The 19,884-nt window shown below is 43.2% G+C and overlaps 1 protein-coding gene across 2 annotated transcripts in view; it reads right to left on the reverse strand.

Moving 5' to 3' along the window:
- ARHGAP26 (Rho GTPase activating protein 26) overlaps nucleotides 1-19,884 on the reverse strand; it is a 479,016-nt gene that overhangs the window by 99,581 nt on the left and 359,551 nt on the right. For both annotated transcript variants that reach the window (XM_082835995.1, XM_082835996.1), the window contains exon 18: nucleotides 5,014-5,173. In XM_082835995.1, coding sequence (XP_082692121.1) covers nucleotides 5,014-5,173 — 160 coding nt within the window. The remainder of the gene's footprint in view (nucleotides 1-5,013; nucleotides 5,174-19,884) is intronic.

Genomic DNA, 19,884 nt, shown 5'->3' on the forward strand with positions numbered 1-19,884 from the left:
AACCTTCCAGTGATGGGGAGTGAGGCATTCTTGGAGATCATCTGCAAAAACGGCAGCCCACAATTCCTCCCACGCCTGTGCATGCACACTACTCCTCCCATCCAGAGGTGGGGTCTATTTCCTGCCCCTTCAATCTGGCTGGACTTGTGACTTGCTTTGACCAACAGAATGTAGCTGAAGTGACACTTTGTCTATTCTAGGCCTAGGATTTCAGAGATCTTGCAGCTTCTGTGTTTGCCCTCTTGAGTTTGGCCTAGACTACTAAATGATGAGAGATCTCATGGAGAGAGAAGGCATGTGGAGGAGGGCCAAGGTGTCCTAGCCAACAGCTAGTACCAAGGTCCCAGACATGTGGAGTAAGGTCATCTTGGATCCACCAGTTGTAGTAAAACCACTGCAGCTTGGAACACACATGAGTCCTCCCCAGATTTCTGGTCCACAGATGTGTGAGCAAAACAAGTCATTGCTGTTTTACGTCACTAGGTTTGTAGATGATCTGTTATGAAGCAACAGATAACTGAAACAGACAACTGAAACAGACATCTTACGGTTCTCTCTCTCTCTCTCTCTCTCTCTCTCTCTCTCTCTCTCTCTCTCTTTCAGTGGCTCCAAAGGCTACATGCCTGGGTTTCTATACCCTCCTTCTGTGTTGTCTTCTACTTATTCCTGGGTCCCTCCCAATTTTATTCCAAGGCACAAAGTACACATCTTATGTAAAATGTTCTTAACAACACGAGAGAGAGTATTATACCACTAACTGTGGGAGACATACAGTTAAGACCTGTATTATGGCTTGTTCAAGAAAGGGGGCATTTGCTATCAAATGCTTGTTGGGGGACAGGATGAAATGATGCTGTTGGAAAGCATTTCTTCAAGTGAGGTTTCAGGATTTTGTCCAACTTCCGACAATAAAGTTGGAGAAGTAGTCACTTACGACATTTGTGTGTGCATTTATATCTCTAGAAAATTATAGCCAAGCCTAAGGGAACGCTCATTAAATACTGTTAACTAAGATCTTCATATTGTGGATTTTAAAGGAAGATAACAATATTCACCTGAGGACAAAAACATGCTCTGTTGATGGATAATGTTAAATTCCCTTGGCAGGAAATTCCTCCAAAGCATTGTCTCCAGAAAGCCAGGGGCTCTCAGGGCGCGGCCATGTATGCTTTGGGTTCCTGTGAGGTAAACATCACAGGTTTCCAAAGGAGGCTAAGGCAGCATCTGCTGACTTTATACCAGATCAGGCCTGAAACGACATTTGAAAAGGAGTCAAACTGCCTTACTCTAAGTTGTTTTTACCAGAAAGGCAAACCTGATGAATATTAACGACTTTCTTCCCAGAATCATGTACGTACACAGGTCTTGCATATAACACTGGCCCATCATGGATCCCAGGTTAAAAACCCCTATCATGGTGCTACACTAGCTCCCTCAGGACTGGAGACATACACTCTGCTGCAGCCTTCATCCTAGGAATGTTTCCACTGACACTCCTGCACTGGCTTCCACAGGAACATAAATCTCGCTGTGAATCATCCCACTCTCTCGCAGAGACTAATGAAGAAGAACATATAATGAAGCACTGTAATACTCTTTTAATATGTACCTCACCAGATACACAGCATAGAGGAATATAATTTATAATCCACCAAATCAGAGTATTTTCACCAGTTCCTGCCCATATACTTGCAGGCCTGGCCATGCATTTCATATTTCATTTCTATTTCTATATTTTGTGCTCAAGGCGGGACGGCTGCTTGTTTACACAAGTTTTAATATTGTTATTAGCAGTATCCGGTCTTTTTTCTATCACACTACTTTTGAATGTTTTCTGGCTTTAAAGGCCCAAGGACACCAAAAGACTGTTAAGGTTCAAAAATCATTAGATGTTGCCTGCTATAAGCTCGTATATGCCCCTTAGGGACATGAAACATAATCAAACTCCTTAGAAATCTGTCTCAACATTTAATATTATTTTATTTAACAAAAGATTAAGTTTAAAAATTATCATTTTGAGAAAGGGGCATATGTGACACTCAGAGATGGACTTATGCTCTATTTTCAGAGAATTCTGTTGAGACTGCTAAAAACGATGGAGTACAGTTATTGACACTTACTCCTGGCTGGATTCTTGGCTAAGTCTTTTATGTAAATCACCTTATCTAATCCTCACAACAAAACAGAATAAGGGAGGTGGCTCACTGGCTAGCTGGTCATCAAACTTGCTTCCCTTTGCTCTGCACAGTTGGGTGCTTTCCCAGCCTCCCTTGCAGTTGGATGGGGTCACATGACTGAGTTTTGCCAATGGGACGGCGGTGAAAACAAGGAAAGTATCTTCTAGGCTTGGCCCATATAATCTTACTCAATCCCCCTTGCTCTCTCATTTCCCCCACCAACTGGTCGATTGTAGAGATCTGCAGAGCAGAAGGCAGAGCTACAAGATGGAAGGAACCTGGGTTGCTGAATCACGGTGCAGTACCCCACCCTCAGAACACCCACAGTAAACTGGTATGTGAGCAAGAGATAAACTTCTATTGTCCTGAGTCACTGATATTTTGGGGTTATTTGTCACAGCAGTTACACTGTACTGAAAGTACTTTTATGAGCATAGAGAGGCTGAGTAATCTGCTCATGGTCACACAGCTATTAAGAGGTAATAGATTTAAATCCGAGTGTTTTGTTTTTAGAAAACATGTTATTAACTGCTATTTGATTATATTCCCTTTTTCCAAGTTAATTTTCATCATACGTAACATAATCTTCTTTTATACCTGATTTACTATATTTGTGGGAAGTGGTTGGATAGAGTCCAAAGTTTGAGAGAAAGAGAAGATAATTTCTTCAAATAAGTTATCTGATTTCATATCTCTTTATTAACCATGTCAGAAAAAGGCTATGTTGTTTACACAATTTTGCAGGAGATCTCTGTTACTCTGTGAAAGTTTATATTCAGAGATTCTTTAGTAATTACTAATGCTCTATAACAAATTATCCCCCAAACTTAGTGGTTTAAAGCATTTAGTATTTCTACCACTTTCTGTGAGTCAGGAGAAGGTTAGCTCAGTGGTCTCTTATGCGGTTGCACTCAAGGTGTCGGTTGGGGCTATATCATCTGAAGGCATGACCATTCACTTCCAAAGTGGCTGACTCACACATGGCTGGCAACTTGGTCTGGTTGTTGGTAGGCAGCCTCACTTTCTTTCCACTGGGCTGTGTGACCACCATCACAACATGGTGGCTGGCTTGCCCCAGAGTGAACAAGTCCAGAAACCAAGGCAAATGCGACAAGGTCTTAGGACTGCTCAGCAAAGTCACAGACCATTATTTTTGCAATTTCCTATTGATCAATTCCTACTGATCACATTGGGATCAGTGCTGATCGCTTATTCACAGTTGAAAGAGGATACACAAGGGAGCGACTACTAGGAGACAGGGGTTACCAGGAGCCACTTTGGAGCTTAGCTACCACAGGAGCCCACCCATTCATCCAACACATACACTGAGCACATACTGAGGAACTGGGGACAAAGCACAGAAGAAAACAGACTAAAGTCCCTGCTTTCATGAGACACACATTCTACAAGAGGCCAGAAAGGCAATAGGTGTAATCAATAAGTAAATTATATAGTATGCCAGAAAGTGGTAAGGAGAGAGACGGCATGATCAAGGGGAGGGGGAATGCCGGGGTTGAGACTATTCGCAATTTAAAATAGAGAGATGTCGGTGGGCCTCACTTAGGCTTGAAGGAGGTGAAGAAGTATGCCAGGAGGAAGAGCGTTCCAGGCACTGCAAACGGTAACTGCAAAGCCCTTGAGATGGGAGTGTGTGCCGTGGGCAAGGACCAGCAAGGCAGTCGAGGTGGCCGTAGGAGGGAACTCAGGGAGAGGGCTGTAGGAGGTGAGACGAGGCAAGTAACAGAGGGGAGAGCAGAGACCCTGTAGGACATTCAAGGCTCCTGGGAGAGCTCTGACTTTCACTCTGTGAAATGCGAAGCCACTGGACGGTTCTTAGCAGACAACTGATACTATTTGATCTAACACTAAAAAAATCTCATTCTGGTGGCTGACATCGGAATAGACAGGCCAAGGGTGGGAACAGGGAAACAAAAATTAGGAGGCTCCTGTAAAAATCCAGACGAGAGCTGATGATGGCTTATTTTGGAGTGTCATCAGTGCAGGTGGTTAGCGGTCAGATGCTAGATTTATTTGGCAGGTGACCTAGTGCAATCCATTCACCTTTCTAGGTAAAGGTTTTATTTAGGAGGAACAGCATTTTTATTATATCCCAGCACCTTGGGCTGTCAAATGGTGCCCTGCAGTTTCTGAGAAGCTTCAGAGAGATGTGCTACCAGGAACTGAGGTGGGACAGATGGGTGGAGTTTCATGTCCCTCTACCCCAGTTTTTAAGGGCAGCTGTGTTGACACACTTCATTATATGGGGTGAGGGCAATCTTCTTAAGACAGACCAGAAATTCCAATGCCCTAAAGGAAAAGACAGACACGCCCCCCCCCCCCCACGGTATGAAACAATACACCATTTATAAAACTATAAGGAAGCTATAGGTTAGGAAAAATATTTGAAACACATGAAAATAGTTTACTATTCTAATGTTTTAAAAAAACTCAAAAATTCATAAGAAGACAACCAAGTGAAAAAAAAACAAATGGGTAAAGGGCATTTTCAAAATGAGCCTCCTAGTAGTACCTCCTTCACTGCATTGTTATGAGGTTAAAAGGACAGCATATGTGAAGTGCTTAGCACACAGTTCCTGTTACAAAAGAAATGCCCAATATGTTGTCCACCACTACCGTCACCACAACCGCCACCATTGCCACTGCTGCAATCCCAAGATGACTATCACCGCCACCATACCACCACCAGCAACTTAGTCATCATCACTACAGTGTAAAAGCCACCACTGATGTGAACCTCAGTCAACCCTGTAGGCCAGTTTCAACTCAGCTCCCCCCCAAGTAAATTCTCCACTTGTGGTGACCAATGATATATTACCTTTTCATGATTTTCTATTAGGATCTCAATGACAATGTTCTGAAACTTGATATCCATGATGGCTGCTACCGTTTCTTCCTGAGGACGCAGCAGGGTGGGTCCGAACACCACGCCAAGGTTTGCCACCGTCATCAAATTCTGCTTGTGGTTGTTAGCAACGCTGGTAGGAAGGAAAAGAAATGGCACAAATGAGAGAAATAGTGTATGAGTGGACAGCTGACCTCCTGTACCCTTCCCATCTTCAGATGCCTCATCTGGTAGGAGCCAGATCTGGGGACATGTTCGGATGCCTCTGGAGTCCGAAGACAGACTTTTCTACTCCTATTTTCATCTACCAAAGGTTCAGAAATCTCCAGTGTTTGGGCTGTTTTGCTATTTCAGGATACGACACTCCTTACAATTCCCATTTTGCCTAAAACAACCAACCAACCAAACAACCAACCAAAGCAGCTTGCCTTCCAAAATGTGAACCTTTGCACATCTGAATCCCTATTCTGCAAATCCAGGTAACTGCTAATCCCTCTTAGTTACAACTTTTAAACTTGGCTGCTGCTTAAACCGCTGTGATCATTAGCATTTTCTCTAGTGCAAATACTAAAAACTCCTGATGGCTTTAATACATTTGCAAATATAGGCCCAAAATAGACCTAATTTTTTTAAATGGGTAGATCTCGGTCAGGAAATTCAGCACTTTAGGCTCAAAGTATTAAAGCCCCATCATAGTAGACACGTGGCTTACATTAAGCCAAACATTTCTGCATAAACAGAAATAGAAATGCACTACTGTACATCCATGTATACGGCTGTGTTTATATTGTCACTTACTCTCAAAGTCCAAGGAACACACAGGGTCAGGAGTATTGGGGCTGAGTAAACTGCTAAACACATATGCATATTTCTGGATAAACAACTACTCAAAACATATATCTGAACTCCACACCCAGGGCACCATGACCTAGCCATAAAATTTCATTGTTCATTTGCTGGCCCCATGTACAAAAATATACCAATTATCTATTGACAGTAAATAAGTTAAAAGTTAAGGCCATTCAGTATTGTTAAGAAAATATTAGGGGCTTCCACCTAATATTTCCACCTGTTAGAAGAAGTAAACTATTCATTACTAGAAACTAGAGAGAAATTGGGCAGAGATGCCAGTTTGCACAGACACACCTCCCTAGCACTTAGTGCTATTTATACTGAGTATTTGTTTTTCACACAATTCTATAAATGTTTGCACTGTTTCTCTTGGATACTTCTACTTTGTAGGAGGAAAAAGAGGTTCTACTGCTTTAACTGCTGGTTTTGAAACTGAGCCTTTACCGAACACTACATTAACCAATTTTATCAGCAGATGTGTATTTTTCTTTCATTTTCTAGGGCTAAACGTCTAATTTCATAAAAAGCTCCTCCTCTGAAAGGGATGGTTAAGTCTATGAAACGTGAACTGTGAAACAGCCCAGTCAGGAAGGGAACTTGCTTTCTGATTGCTAAACAATACCTGCAGCAAGGAGATGTTTCCACTGATGCCTTGGCCTGTTTCTGGTCCAAGTAATAATATTTTACAAACATTTTCTGAGTTCTAGCTGAATCTCCTGATGTTACTTATAGTTTTCCATTCTACCCAAAACTGTATCAGGTTTCTAGTCTGAAAGCATTAAAGCAAGGGGAAAGGCTGGCAAAGGGGAAAGGCTTCGGTTCTGGGCCTCAGTCAATCAGTAAGTCTGCATATTTACAAGCTGCTTGTAACACCACTACTTTCAACATCAGTTCCTTTGTGCAGGAAGTGAATTCCATGCCTTTATACTTCCCCTCCCAAATAAGCCAAGTCAGTAGACTTACCCTCTTGTCACAAAAGTCCCTGTGTAAACGAATCAACAAGCTATTTATGTATGACAGCACTTTTAAATTGTAGACCAATATAAAAATATAGGCTTTGGACGATGATCACTTTCACCATCACGCTTCTCAACACAATCTGACTAAAGCAACAGCCTCTTAACGAGGCTCTCTGACTAGACTCTCTGGGTTTGCTGCACCCTGCCTGCCACCACCAGCTACCGTCTACAACTTAGCTCCACTCAAGGCAGTCCTCTGTTGAAAACTACAATGGCCTCACACCTCACTGGGTCACTGAGAGAGAACACAGTGACACAGTGTATGTGCAAGTGTTCAGCGATGCTTGCACAGCTGGAATGTTCTGATAATGGTGACCATAAACCACTGGTGGGCTCCACTGTTTTTAATGTCAAACTCCTATGACGTAGCACAGCTTTTCCAACTCACCTCTAAGCCCTCTGTCACCTCCCAGCTCTGGGTCCCTGAGCAAGGGACTCAGTGTTTAAGCTTTGGGTTCCTCATCTTTTAAAAAAGGGGATGAGGGCTTCCCTGGTGGCGCAGTGGTTAAGAATCCGCCTGCCAATGCAGGGGACACAGGTTCGAGCCCTGGTGCGGGAAGATCCCACATGCCGTGGAGCAACTAAGCCCGTGTGCCACGACTACTGAAGCCCATGCGCCTAGAGCCTGTGCTCCGCAAGGAGAGAAGCCACTGCAATGAGAAGCCTGTGCACCGTAACCAAGAGTAGCCCCCGCTCGCCACAACTAGAGGAAGCCCGCGTGCAGCAAAGAAGACCCAACGGAGACAAAAATAAATTAATAAAATAAATTTAAAAAATAAAATTAAATTAAAAAGGCGGTGAGGTGAATAATACATCTACTTCGTGAGGTTGTTGTATCAGTTAAATGTGTTACCGTGTGGGAAATGCAGTGATGATTGTTATAATCATTCACTACCCATCCTCTTTCCACTTTCACATCTACCTGCCTTTGTCAATCCTCTCCCTAGAACGTTCTCTTACCCTTCTTTCTCTGCTTGGCAAACTGTTGGTCTTCAAGGCACGGCGCCAATGGCTCCCTTCCCTTCTGAAGTCTCTGTCTAGTCTCTCCCCAGCCCTCCACCCCTCAATGAAGGCAGGAGTGTTGGCCCCTGGATTTATTACATGTTATTAAGGTCTCGACTACTGCCTTAGGGTAGAGACCGTGCTTATTTTAGTTGGTAGCACCAGTGCTGAGAGCAGTGCCCGGCCCAGGAGAAACACAACAAATGTTCAATGAGGTGTTAAAAGACGACCCGAGTTTCTGAGTAGACATTAAACAATAATTCTCAACCCAACTACTTACTCAGAAAACCTCAAATTATTATTGATGATTTTTGGGGAATGTATCTCAACTCTCCCAACCTCCCTTTTCAAAGTCTGGAACTGTGTTCCATTTCTTAGATTTAATTAATGAGCAATAATTACTCCGATTTACTGGCCCAAATGACCAAAGGCATTTGGAAAAAACCTATGGTAATTGTGGATAAGCATCTCTGAATATAAATACGCTTGAGGCTACCCGATGTAACTCATTTCCTTTTTAATGATCCATTTTATTTTAGAACTTAAAAAACACAATTGATCTAAGTCTTATGAAACTTTTGGGGAAAAAGCCTATACCTTTCATGACCAGCTACCATTATCTTTCGGCACACTGAGGTAACAAATTGATCTATCACTTGGTTATTACTGCTCACAACTTGGTACAGCTATGCTCATTACTCCAGAATGAATTATTAACGGCTGGAGATTGCTGTGTATCCCAGAGAGAAAGGCACAGACCTCAGTCTCTGCTGGCACCAGCCATCCATTATAACTTGATGCCTTTACCCATGTGTGGGAGGAGGGCTGGCAGAGCACTGGGAAGCCTGGTCTAGCCAAGGCCACGGGGCTCATTCATTAGTGAGGTCTATGAAACACAGGGAACTTGCTTTCCGGGTTGGTAACTGAGCTGCCTGAGCTCTTCCCCACACAGCCCAGAATGTCACGTTGAGTCTTGACTTAAAATCCACACACAAGAGTCTCTTATGCATTATTGCATATTCCACTGAGGGAGTCTTTGACAGACCTTCCCTAGGTCCACGTGGACTCTTCTGTGGAGAATTCTAAGACAACTGCCAATTCTACAGGCTTCCTCTGCAGGCGGCAGAGAAACAGTTTCCACGTGCGATTTTAAGGGAAAGCCCAGTTCCTTTTGTGACTGTTCAGAGTTTGCCACATCAGCTGAGAAGCAGGGCATCTCCTGAGGGGCATGCCTTCAGGGCAGTTGGTGGGGGATCGGCACTCCATGTTCCCTGTGGTTCCCTAAAGAATTACGGTTAATGAGGAAAGAGCATGTTCCAAGGAAAATGGCCATTGCCACCTTTGCTTCAAGGGAAAGTGGATGGGGACTCTGGATTGGTCTGATACCCTCTGAGAGGCAGAAGGAGGTAAATTACTTCCGGATGAAGATGGTGGTGGGGGAGCACTATGAGGGGAGGAGAGTGGAGGCAACTCTTCTGGGGCCTGTAATGCAGAGATGCCCATGCTGTTCTGGGGATCACATCTGTCTTCCTAGCATTTAAATGAGAGTCAGAGCTCTGGAAGTGCTGAGCGGTACTTTATAACCACAGACTGGTCCTGATGTACCAACAATACCTAAGCCTGCTGCTAGGTCTGCAAATAGGTTTCATCTTGAGGCCTGCAGTGCTATGTCGAGGAGTGTTAAAGTTGCATCCTGGCTCCACTGGACACAATGTGGTGACAGATTAGCACTATCTGCGATGAACCAGATGGGTGGAGGTTACAGCACAGCAACACTTTTATCTGCCATCCTTTATTTGTTTGTTTCAGCTTCCAGTGTTAAGTAATGACAACTTAGACTTGCAAGGTGTTTTAGAGTTTACAGGAGCTCTGCAACACTTTTTAATGTTGTTTGAACTTCATATAAGTCTAGAACAGTAGCTCTCAAACTTTCTGACAATAACCTATGGTAGGAAACATATTTTCCCATATAACACTTCACTAGTATATACATACATATATACACACATAGAGAGAGGTACACACACATACATACTTGCATATCAGAAACACGAGTTACTAGAAGCACAAGTTTCAGAAACAGTAAGTGTGATAAATTCTGTTATTTTTTATTCTATTCTGGTCATCTTTCTGCTACTAAATCCATTTTACAATCCATTAATGTGTCATGACTTAAAATTTGAAAAATGCCATTCTATAGGTATGGAGTACAAATATTATTTCCAATTTATAAATATGGGGGAAAAAAAGCTAAAGGAGACAGGATAGCACAGGGAGTGGAGTCATACAGACATTCCCAGCTGGATGACAGGAGGCAGGTCACTTGGCTTCTCTAAACCCCTTTCTTCACCTATAAAACACAAGCAACAGTACCTACCTCATAAAGTTTGAGGATGATTAATAAGACTAGGTGAGTCAATCTCTTGGCCTGAAATAATGGCTTACTAAATGACAGCTAGTATTGTTCATGGTGGTGGTCAAGGTAGTGGTGATGACAGCAGTGAAAGGAGAAGCAAGTACCAATTTAAGTCACACTGTAAATTGGTGGTGTCACCTGGTGTCCTGCTTCTGCCTGGCGCAAGGAACCCTGCCTCTTCCACCTGTATTTCAAGGGCTATTTTTCTCTTCTGGTTAGCCTTTTATTTTTTCATTTCTTCCTTTTTAAAAATTATGAAATACTTCAAATCCACAGAAAAATTCAAAATATATTATTACTTATTTTCTATCATTACCCTATAAGCACCTCACATGACAGGCTGAGAGCCTCATAGGAAGCTACAGCAAACCCACCACACTCACTTCGCCTTCAAGGGCACCAACTTGCCCCTGGCCTGCCTGGCAAGTCCTCCCCTAACCGCCCGCCTGCCTGCAAAGCCCAGTTCTAGACACCTCCCTGACGGGAGGCCACACAGAGCTCTAAGTGATTATGTTCACAATCAATGCCGTGGGACATTTCTACCCTGACTGCTTCCCTTCTCACGAGTGTCTCGGGACTCGGGGCTGGATCCAGATCTTGGAGTGCATCCCCTGCAGCACACAGGCAGGCACTGGGGAGGCCCCAGGTTACCAATCCGGAAAGCAGTTGAGTGTGTGGGCACCTAAGCTGCAGTAAATATCACTTATCTCTCTACTACCCTCTCAGGGATAGAGAAGCTCCGAGCTCTGGGGCCAAGAAGGATTAGCTGGAAAGGAAGCTGCTGGAACTTATACTTTTTTTGTGGCTACCCAAGGCAAGTTTAGTTTCAAGGGTTGTCAGTGAGGCTCCTTCCACCAACTTCAACTTCATCCTTAGTATAGAGTGGGGAAAGGGTGGGGGGAGTCCTCACCACTACTGGCTGAGAGTTTTTTACTGAGTCAGACTGTGTGTGTGTGTTGCCTGGATACCACCTGAACTCGGTGAGACAGGACCAGTCTGGATGGTGCTGAGGAGGCTTCTGCCAAGGAAATCCATCAGAGCCATAAATACAGCTTTGCTGGGCTGTCCTGATGGCTGGCACCAGAATGAGCGTTTAAAATAAATTTTTCCGTGCACTTACTGGGGTCATGCTCACCAACCATATTTAATATCTTTCTGGGAATGGTTATCCAGTGAGAAGCCAGATTGGAAGCTCTGAATAACTGAATGCTGCTTATGACGGATACTTTTACCCAGTATAATCTTCAAGACAGCTCCTTGAGACAAGTAGGTGAGACTATCGCTGCCATTTAACAGAGGAGAAAACTGAAGCACTGAGAAGTTAAGTAATTTGCCTGAGGTCACCCAGCTAATGAAGGGCAGAGCCAGGAGAGGAACTCGGGGTGGCTGCAGAGCCCATCATCTTCACCTTAGCACTCTGCTGCTCCCACACAACTACGGGTCAGTTCAGCTGGGCTGAAAGAGGCGTTTTGTTTCCTCAGAAAATCCAACCACAAATGAATACATGGAGCAGTTACACGCTTGGGCACGTGGGAGAAAAAGTAGTGGTTATAATAGAGGGAAAAAAAGCTGCTCCCTCATTCGCCACCCAAATCACTAAACTGGAAGAAGGAAAGAAAAGGCAAGAGAGAGGAAGAAAAAGCATGTATGCCTATGAGAGTGATACTGGGCTAAATATCATTTCTACTCCCTTCCTGAAGTGGCTTCATGCTTGACAAAAACATGAAAATGACGAAATAGCCCTCAAATATGACAGCATTCCATTTGCAGTCGGCTGGCAGAGTCAGAGAGCTGCAATCATGAAAGAGTGAACACTTTAAGACTGAGAGAGAAGGATGAATTAAAAGGAAGAAAGGAGGACGGGCCAAATGGATGATTTCGAGAGCCCCCTCAAAAAGACAATTATGGCCGTATGTGCACCCCGGCAGGCTGCTCCGCTTTCATCCAAGGGTCTCAAAGCTCTGTGAATAACTACCAATGTCTTCTCTGTTTCTGGTGAAATGTGTAAAACTATAATTCAGACGGAAAAACTTCACTGCTAAGATGTTAAGTACTGACAAGTATCATATACATCGACTTTAATGCCCGCTTACAGAAGCCCACTTGGTACTGAAAATCCTTCAGAGAAAAGGAAAAAGGATTTGGGTAAATGCAGCAAAGCCAAGGTACCTCTTGGCATATAGCTTGCAGTCTAAAGTGGAGACTGTTCTAAAATCTGAGCGTGCAACCAGCTCTATTTCCCCTCTGGTCTCCTCCAATCCAATACCACTACCCGTTTGAAACCCACCAAAGGCTTCTGACTATTTTGAATTACAGGTTAAAAATCCTTGGCCTGCAAGATCCCACAAGATCTAGACCCTTCTCCACCATGCCCCCCTTGGCTAAAACTGGGCTAAAACTCTCGTTAGGCCTGGATGCCTTCCTTCCTAATACTGATGCTCCCTGATGGGGAAGCCCTGCAGCCCCTCTTGATCTGGCTCTCTCCTAACTTATCACTCTCACTTCCCAAAGAGGTCTTTCTGGATGCCCCACACCAGGTCAGATACCTCATTACAAAACTAACTCCTCAATTCTCCTTCCTAGCACTTGGTGAATTACGTCATTATTCACGGAATTGTCATTGTCTGTCTCCTCCACTTACTAGAAGTTCCAAGAAAACTGGGATGGCATTATCCTCCCTCACTGTCCCATCGCCAGGGCCTCGCACAGAGTTTGCCCTTATCAGGTGTTGGGGAAAAAAGAGAACACGCGCATGCTTTGGGAGGCCACCTTCCTCTGAGGTTCTCAAGGCTCAGCTGCACTGAATGCCTGGTTTAAACTTCCACATAATCTACTGGTGTCTCAGCTCCTTTGCTAAGTGGGACAGTGGTCAGGGGAGTGGCCAGAGCAGCTCACCCTGACATCGGCAGCGTGGAATAAACCAGGCAGCTCTCATTGGCCACAGTACTAATCTGGAAGGTACGAAGGCCATAAAATACTCATAGGGTATAATTATCATTATCACATGAGTGATCTAATAAGCATTATAAATGACAGCATAAGCTTACCATATTATACCAGTCTCTTTCCAATATACTTAAACCTTCTAGTATAGTGTCTCCTGCATCTCACTCTTCCTTTTCTTATCCCTTTCTGAAATCCCTTTATTTCCTGCCTGCCTTAGATTATTAACATCGTCATCAACAACAACAGCAACTGATACTGACCGAGCGAGCACTTCCGGTGAGACGAGCATTAAGCACTGCAGTGATTACCCCGTTTGATCTTTACAATAACCCTATGAGGTTAAGTTCCAATACTATCCCACAGGAAGAAGCTAAGGCTCAGAAAACCCAGAAATTTGCCCCAGGTCACATACTGAACAAGTGGTAGGGCTGGAATGTGATGCCACGCAGTCTGCAGTCCAGAGCTACTTACTGCTCCTAGATGCTCTCTGATACAATGCAGTGCGTGTGTGTGTGTGTGTGTGTGTGTGTGTGTAAACATGTGTGAGATATAATATATGCAGTATATAATCTGCCATTTTTATCTCACTTGCCTCTCTTCTTTTCTACATAGCCTAGCCTTAAAGAGAACATGGGTATAAGGAGAACCGGATTATTTTTAAAAGGATGATTTGAAAGCAAACAAGGATATTAGGTTCATCTCTGCCCATCAACAGTATAAAACCCCTAAGCTTTTCTACTGGGAGAAAACTAATCTGGGTCACGGGAATTACTGGCCTCCTCCGGAATAGGCCAGGTTTCATCAACAATAAGAATTATACTTTTGCTGCTAAGCTGCTTAATTTTTCTAAATTAGTCACAGCTGTTTAGAGACTAACAACAGGCCAACCTGAATTCTATTTGCCCTACGTGGTCTCAGCTACTTGGTATTTGAATAGTTTTGTGCACATGGAAGGCACATCCCTTCAGTCTAGGGGTTACTGGATGGACTTCCCCACTCTGGTCCTGGCTGGTTCAGGCTCTGGCCTGTAGCTGTATTCTTGGACCCAGTCCACAGGCCCAGATGGGGAAGCACAGCACTGGTCCAGGGAACCCTGCTTCCTGGAAAATTACTTAACTATTTCAAATTACATAACAATCCATTATAAAGTCCAGTGTCATTGTCATTTCCAAAGCACTTTACAGTTTTTAAAGTCCTTTTACATGATCATTGATTGACTGATTTTGAGGCTTATGTTCTCCAGTCTATAGAGAGATACTGGAGCACAGAGGAGGCATAATAGTTGCACCGGTGCATGCCAACCTGATGTCACGGAGCACTGCAAATATATCAGTTCCTGCTGGTGGTGACAATTCCTTCAATGGCTCAGCCTCTCACCTTTAGGCGAGCACTGTCCAAAAAGGCAGGCCATGGAGAAATTGCCTTAGGACTTTCTACTGCCTATTATGTGCCAGGGACTTCTTTAAGTGCTGGGGATACAGCCATGAGCAAAACAGTCACCCCCCACCCCCAAATACCCTGCTTTAAAAGCTTACGTTCTTTTGGGATTGGACAGACAATAAGCAAATAAAATCTAGGGTGGAAACAGAGCACCTGGGGACTGTCTGCAGTTCTAGGCACAGTGGTGAGGGAAGGGGTCACTGAGAGGGAGGTATGTACTAGCGACCCGAAGGAGGGAAGGAAGCAAGCCACGTGGATCTCTGGGAAGAGCGCTCCAGGGGAGCAAAGAGCAGATGCAGATGCCTCAGGGAGCAACCTGTGGGGCACGTTGGCAGCACCAGCGAAAGCCAGAGTACCTGCCGCAGAGCCATCAAAGGGGAAGGTATCAGGACCAGTCAGGTCACAGACTCAGAGGCGGGAAATCCTTGAGGCCACTGTAGGAGCTTCCCTCTCCACTCAACGAGATGAAAAGCCATGAGAAAATTCGGATCAGAGAGATAACATAATTCGCTATGCCTCTCTGCAGACTCAGAAAGGTCTCACCTACTAAGACTTAAATGCCCCAATTCCACGGGCACAAGAGATGTAAGAACTTCACAAACTAGCATAAGGCCCGGTGAGAGAATTCAAGACACGCGAAACCCAGAATATGCTACTTTTCATATTTATTTAAGTAACTGAAATGTGTAAGGCACCGTGCCTTTGCATCTATGTCTGTGTTAACGTGGTAGGTCTCTGAAGTCGTTCCACATTTTTCCCTTTGTCATTGTGCTAAGTCTTCCCCTGACTTCCCCACTGGGAGGTTGTAAAAGAACAGAATGTTTAGCCAATGAACTGGAGGCCTAGAGTCTAAGTAACAGCCTCTAGGTGCTAGTTACCTGCTACCTAGCTAACAGTCACCCACAAAGAACACCAATATTAAACATGTTATGCAAACATTTATAAAGCCCATCGAACTGAACCATCTTAACAACCTTTAATTAACTACAAGAACAGATCCATATTACTACACCCATTTTACAGATGAAAGGTCAGGGACAAAAGGAACTACATCAAAGGTTAAGGGATTGGCCCCTTACCATGTGACTTAGCTCCAGTAAGAATAATGGCTCTAAGACTGAGCAGTCAGGGGTTCTCACTTTCCATGAAATGCTAACCTCGTTGCTGCTTCTATGAAATGACGATAATCCTTTCAGGAGGTAGAATCAAGATTCCAAATCCACTGATGGGATTATGGGAAATGTTACTGAGGGAGAAATTGACAGACTGAGAGAGAGAGAGAGAGAGAGAGAGAGACAGAGAGACAGAGACAGAGAGAGAGAGACAGAGAGAGAGAGAAACACACATCTATACATGCAAGCACGGACACACACACAGATGCCCTGGGTAATCTATCCCCTTTCGTGAAGATTTTTCAAATAAGGGAAATAACCCATCTGATTGGCATGGTTTTGAAAAGGAGTGTACCTTCACCTCAAAAAGGAAACAGACAGAAAATTACATTCCTTGCCATGAGTCTGAAACAAATCAAGAGGCTTAGGTTGAAAAAGCTGGCTTTATATGGCAAGGGCCAATGTACCAAAATGACTGTAATTTATAAATCTATATGTACTATCAACGAACTTCTGAATTACATGTGGATAGGCAATTAATAGAGAAAACAATTATTTCAAGGTGTCCTGAAAAGTTCATGGCAGTTCATGTACAAGAATTGACACTCCTTCGAAAAGTTCCGGAGGTCAATTAGTACTAACCATGAAAGACGAAACCCCAGATCTCTAACATCCATGAAGAATTATGTGGGTAGAACATCAACATTTTTATATATGTTTACATGTCTGATGCTAAAGAATAGAATTCTTAAAAAAAAAAAAACCCAACAATATACATTTCACAACCCACAAAAATTAGAATAAAAATATGAGTGAACGACATCTTACTACGTCTCCCCATTCCTGAAGTTCTATACAACATCTCCTAGCTCCTTGCTGCACCTGAATTGTTATCTCCCAAAATTTTAATGTAGTCCAAGCCTAAGTGAAACAGCAGCTCATCTTATTTATCTGTACATATAAAATAATTGTGTTTATATATAGCGGTACACGTTAGAATAAGAGTGAAGAAACAAACCCTTCTGTTACATTTATTGCCTTAATTACAAAAATAGATTCATCAGGGAATTATGCCAGGAGACTTCTTTTTTCAATGCATGCCAGGCAAAACCTGATTTATCCTCCTCATAGGCAGAACAAAACTGGAAACTCACTGAATTCTGCTACTTTGGGAGCAAATTATAAAACAAAGTACAGTGTCGACAAACAGGAATTACAGATCCAATGTGTGAAAACCAACATATCATTAGGCAGAGAACAGCATATAATGTCTAGAAACAGAGACACAAATGATTCAAACAGTGCAGTTGAGATCTGGGCCCCGATCTCCCGTCATTCAGGCTCTTGGTGAGTATCATCTGCAAAGCTCAAACCCAATACTTTTCAATGGGGAAGTCAAGGTGTTTAATGACAAACTTCCGGAATGCTTCCAATTGTGCAGGCATCAAACCCCGATACCTTAGCTCTGGTCATCTTGCTCTGCTGGGCTTTTCGGAAAGGTGGGTGAAGAATGCCAAACTGCTGGCAGTGGAGACAGGGGAGAGAATGCAGCACAGGCTGAAGCAATACTTTGAGGACCCAGTGGTGCACAAAGCCCAGTAGAAATGCCATTAAGGAGTGACTTCAGCAGACCAAACTGGGTATGTGGCAACCCGCAGAGATGAAATAATTTAATGAACATCAGGTTCTCAGGTAACTCCAAACCCCTCACTGTGGCCCATGTGATTTGACTCTGCCTCTCTCTCCAACCTCTTGTCACGCTGTTCTGCCCTCACTCTAAAGGTCCAACTTCCTTGGCCTTCTGCAGGCCCCTACACATACCACGTCCGCTCATACCCAACTATGACTGAACACCCATGAGATCCCACAGCCCCTTCTAGGCGTTGCAGCAGGGAACCAGATAGGCAAGATCCCTGCTTTCCATGTTTGCACTGTATTCCAATTGGGAAGACAGTACACAAATACATCAGTAAGAATATCTGACTGTGAAAGTGGCCAGAAGAAATGAACAGGAGCATGTGATAAAAAGCAGTGAGGAGCACTATTATTTAACATTGTTTTGGAAGTTTTAGCCACAGCAATCAGAGAAGAAGAAATAAAGGGAATCCAAAACGGAAAAGAAGTAAAGTCACTGTTTGAAGATGACATAATACTATAAATAGAGAATCCTAAAGATGCTACCAGAAAAATACTAGAGCTAACCAATGAATTTGGTAAAGTAGCAGGATACAAAATTAATGCACAGAAATCTCTTGCATTCCTATACACTAATGATGAAAAATCTGAAAGTGAAATTAAGAAAACACTCCCATTTACCACTGCAACAAACACAATAAAATATCTAGGAATAAACCTACCTAAGGAGACAAAAGACCTGTATGCAGAAAACTATAAGACACTGATGAGAGAAATTAAAGATGATACAAACAGATGGAGAGATATACCATGATCTTGGATTGGAAGAATCAACATTGTGAAAATGACTCTACTACCCAAAGCAATCTACAGATTCAGTGCAATCCCAATCAATCTACCAATGGCATTTTTCACAGAACTGGAATAAAAAATTTCATAACTTGTATGGAAACACAAAAGACCCCGAATAGCCAAAGCAATCTTGAGAAAGACAAACGGAGCTGGAGGAATCAGGCTCCCAGACTTCAGACTATACTACAAGGCTACAGTAATCAAGACAGTATGGTAATGGCACAAAAACAGAAATATAGATCAATGGAACAAGACAGAAAGCCCAGAGATAAACCCACGCACATATGGTCACCTTATTTTTGATAAAGGAGGCAAGAATATACAATGGAGAAAAGACAGCCTCTTCAATAAGTGGTGCTGGGAAAACTGGACAGCTACATGTAAAAGAATGAAATTAGAACACTCCCTAACACCATACACAAAAATAAACTCAAAGTGGATTATAAAGACATAAATGTAAGGCCAGACACTATCAAACTCTTAGAGGAAAACATAGGCAGAATACTCTATGACATAAATCACAGCAAGATCCTTTTTGACCCACCTCCTAGAGAAATGGAAATAAAAACAAAAATAAACACATGGGACCTAATGAACTTAAAAGCTTTTGCAAAGGAAACCATAAACAAGATGAAAAAGACAACCCCCAGAATGGGAGAAAATATTTGCAAATGAAGCAAATGACAAAGGATTAATCTCCAAAATTTACAAGCAGCTCATGCAAGCTCAATATCAAAAAAAAACAAACGACCCAATCCAAACATGGGCAGTAGACCTAAATAGACATTTCTCCAAAGAAGATATACAGATTGCCAACAAACACATGAAAGAATGCTGAACATCATTAATCATTAGAGAAATGCAAATCAAAACTACAATGAGGGCTTCCCTGGTGGCGGAGTGGTTGAGAGTCCGCCTGCTGATGCAGGGGACACGGGTTCGTGCCCCGGTCCGGGAAGATCCCACATGCCACAGAGCGGCTGGGCCCGTGAGCCATGGCCACTGTGCCTGCGCGTCTTGAGCCTGTGCTCTGCAACGGGAGAGGCCACGTCAGTGAGAGGCCCGTGTACCGCAAAAAAAAACAACTACAATGAGGTATCATCTCAAACTGGTCAGAATGGCCATCATCAAAAAATCTACAAACAATAAATGCTGGAGAGGATGTGGAGAAAAGGGAACCCTCTTGCACTCCTGGTGGGAATGTAAATTGATACAGCCACTATGGAGAACAGTATGGAGGTTCCTTAAAAACCTAAAACTATAACTACCCTACGACCCAGCAATCCCACTACTGGGCATATACCCTGAGAAAACCATAATTCAATAAGAGTCATATACCACAATGTTCATTGCAGCTCTATTTACAATAGCCAGGACATGGAAGCAACCTAAGTGTCCATCATTGGATGAATGGATAAAGAAGATGTGGCACATATATACAATGGAATATTACTCAGCCATATAAAGAAATGAAACTGAGTTATTTGTAGTGAGGTGGATGGACCTAGAGTCTGTCATACAGAGCGAAGTAAGTCAGAAAGAGAAAAGCAAATACTGTATGCTAACACAT

The sequence above is a fragment of the Leucopleurus acutus genome, assembly GCF_964270905.1.
Source record: "Leucopleurus acutus genome assembly, chromosome: 3".
Lineage (NCBI taxonomy): Eukaryota > Metazoa > Chordata > Mammalia > Artiodactyla > Delphinidae > Leucopleurus > Leucopleurus acutus.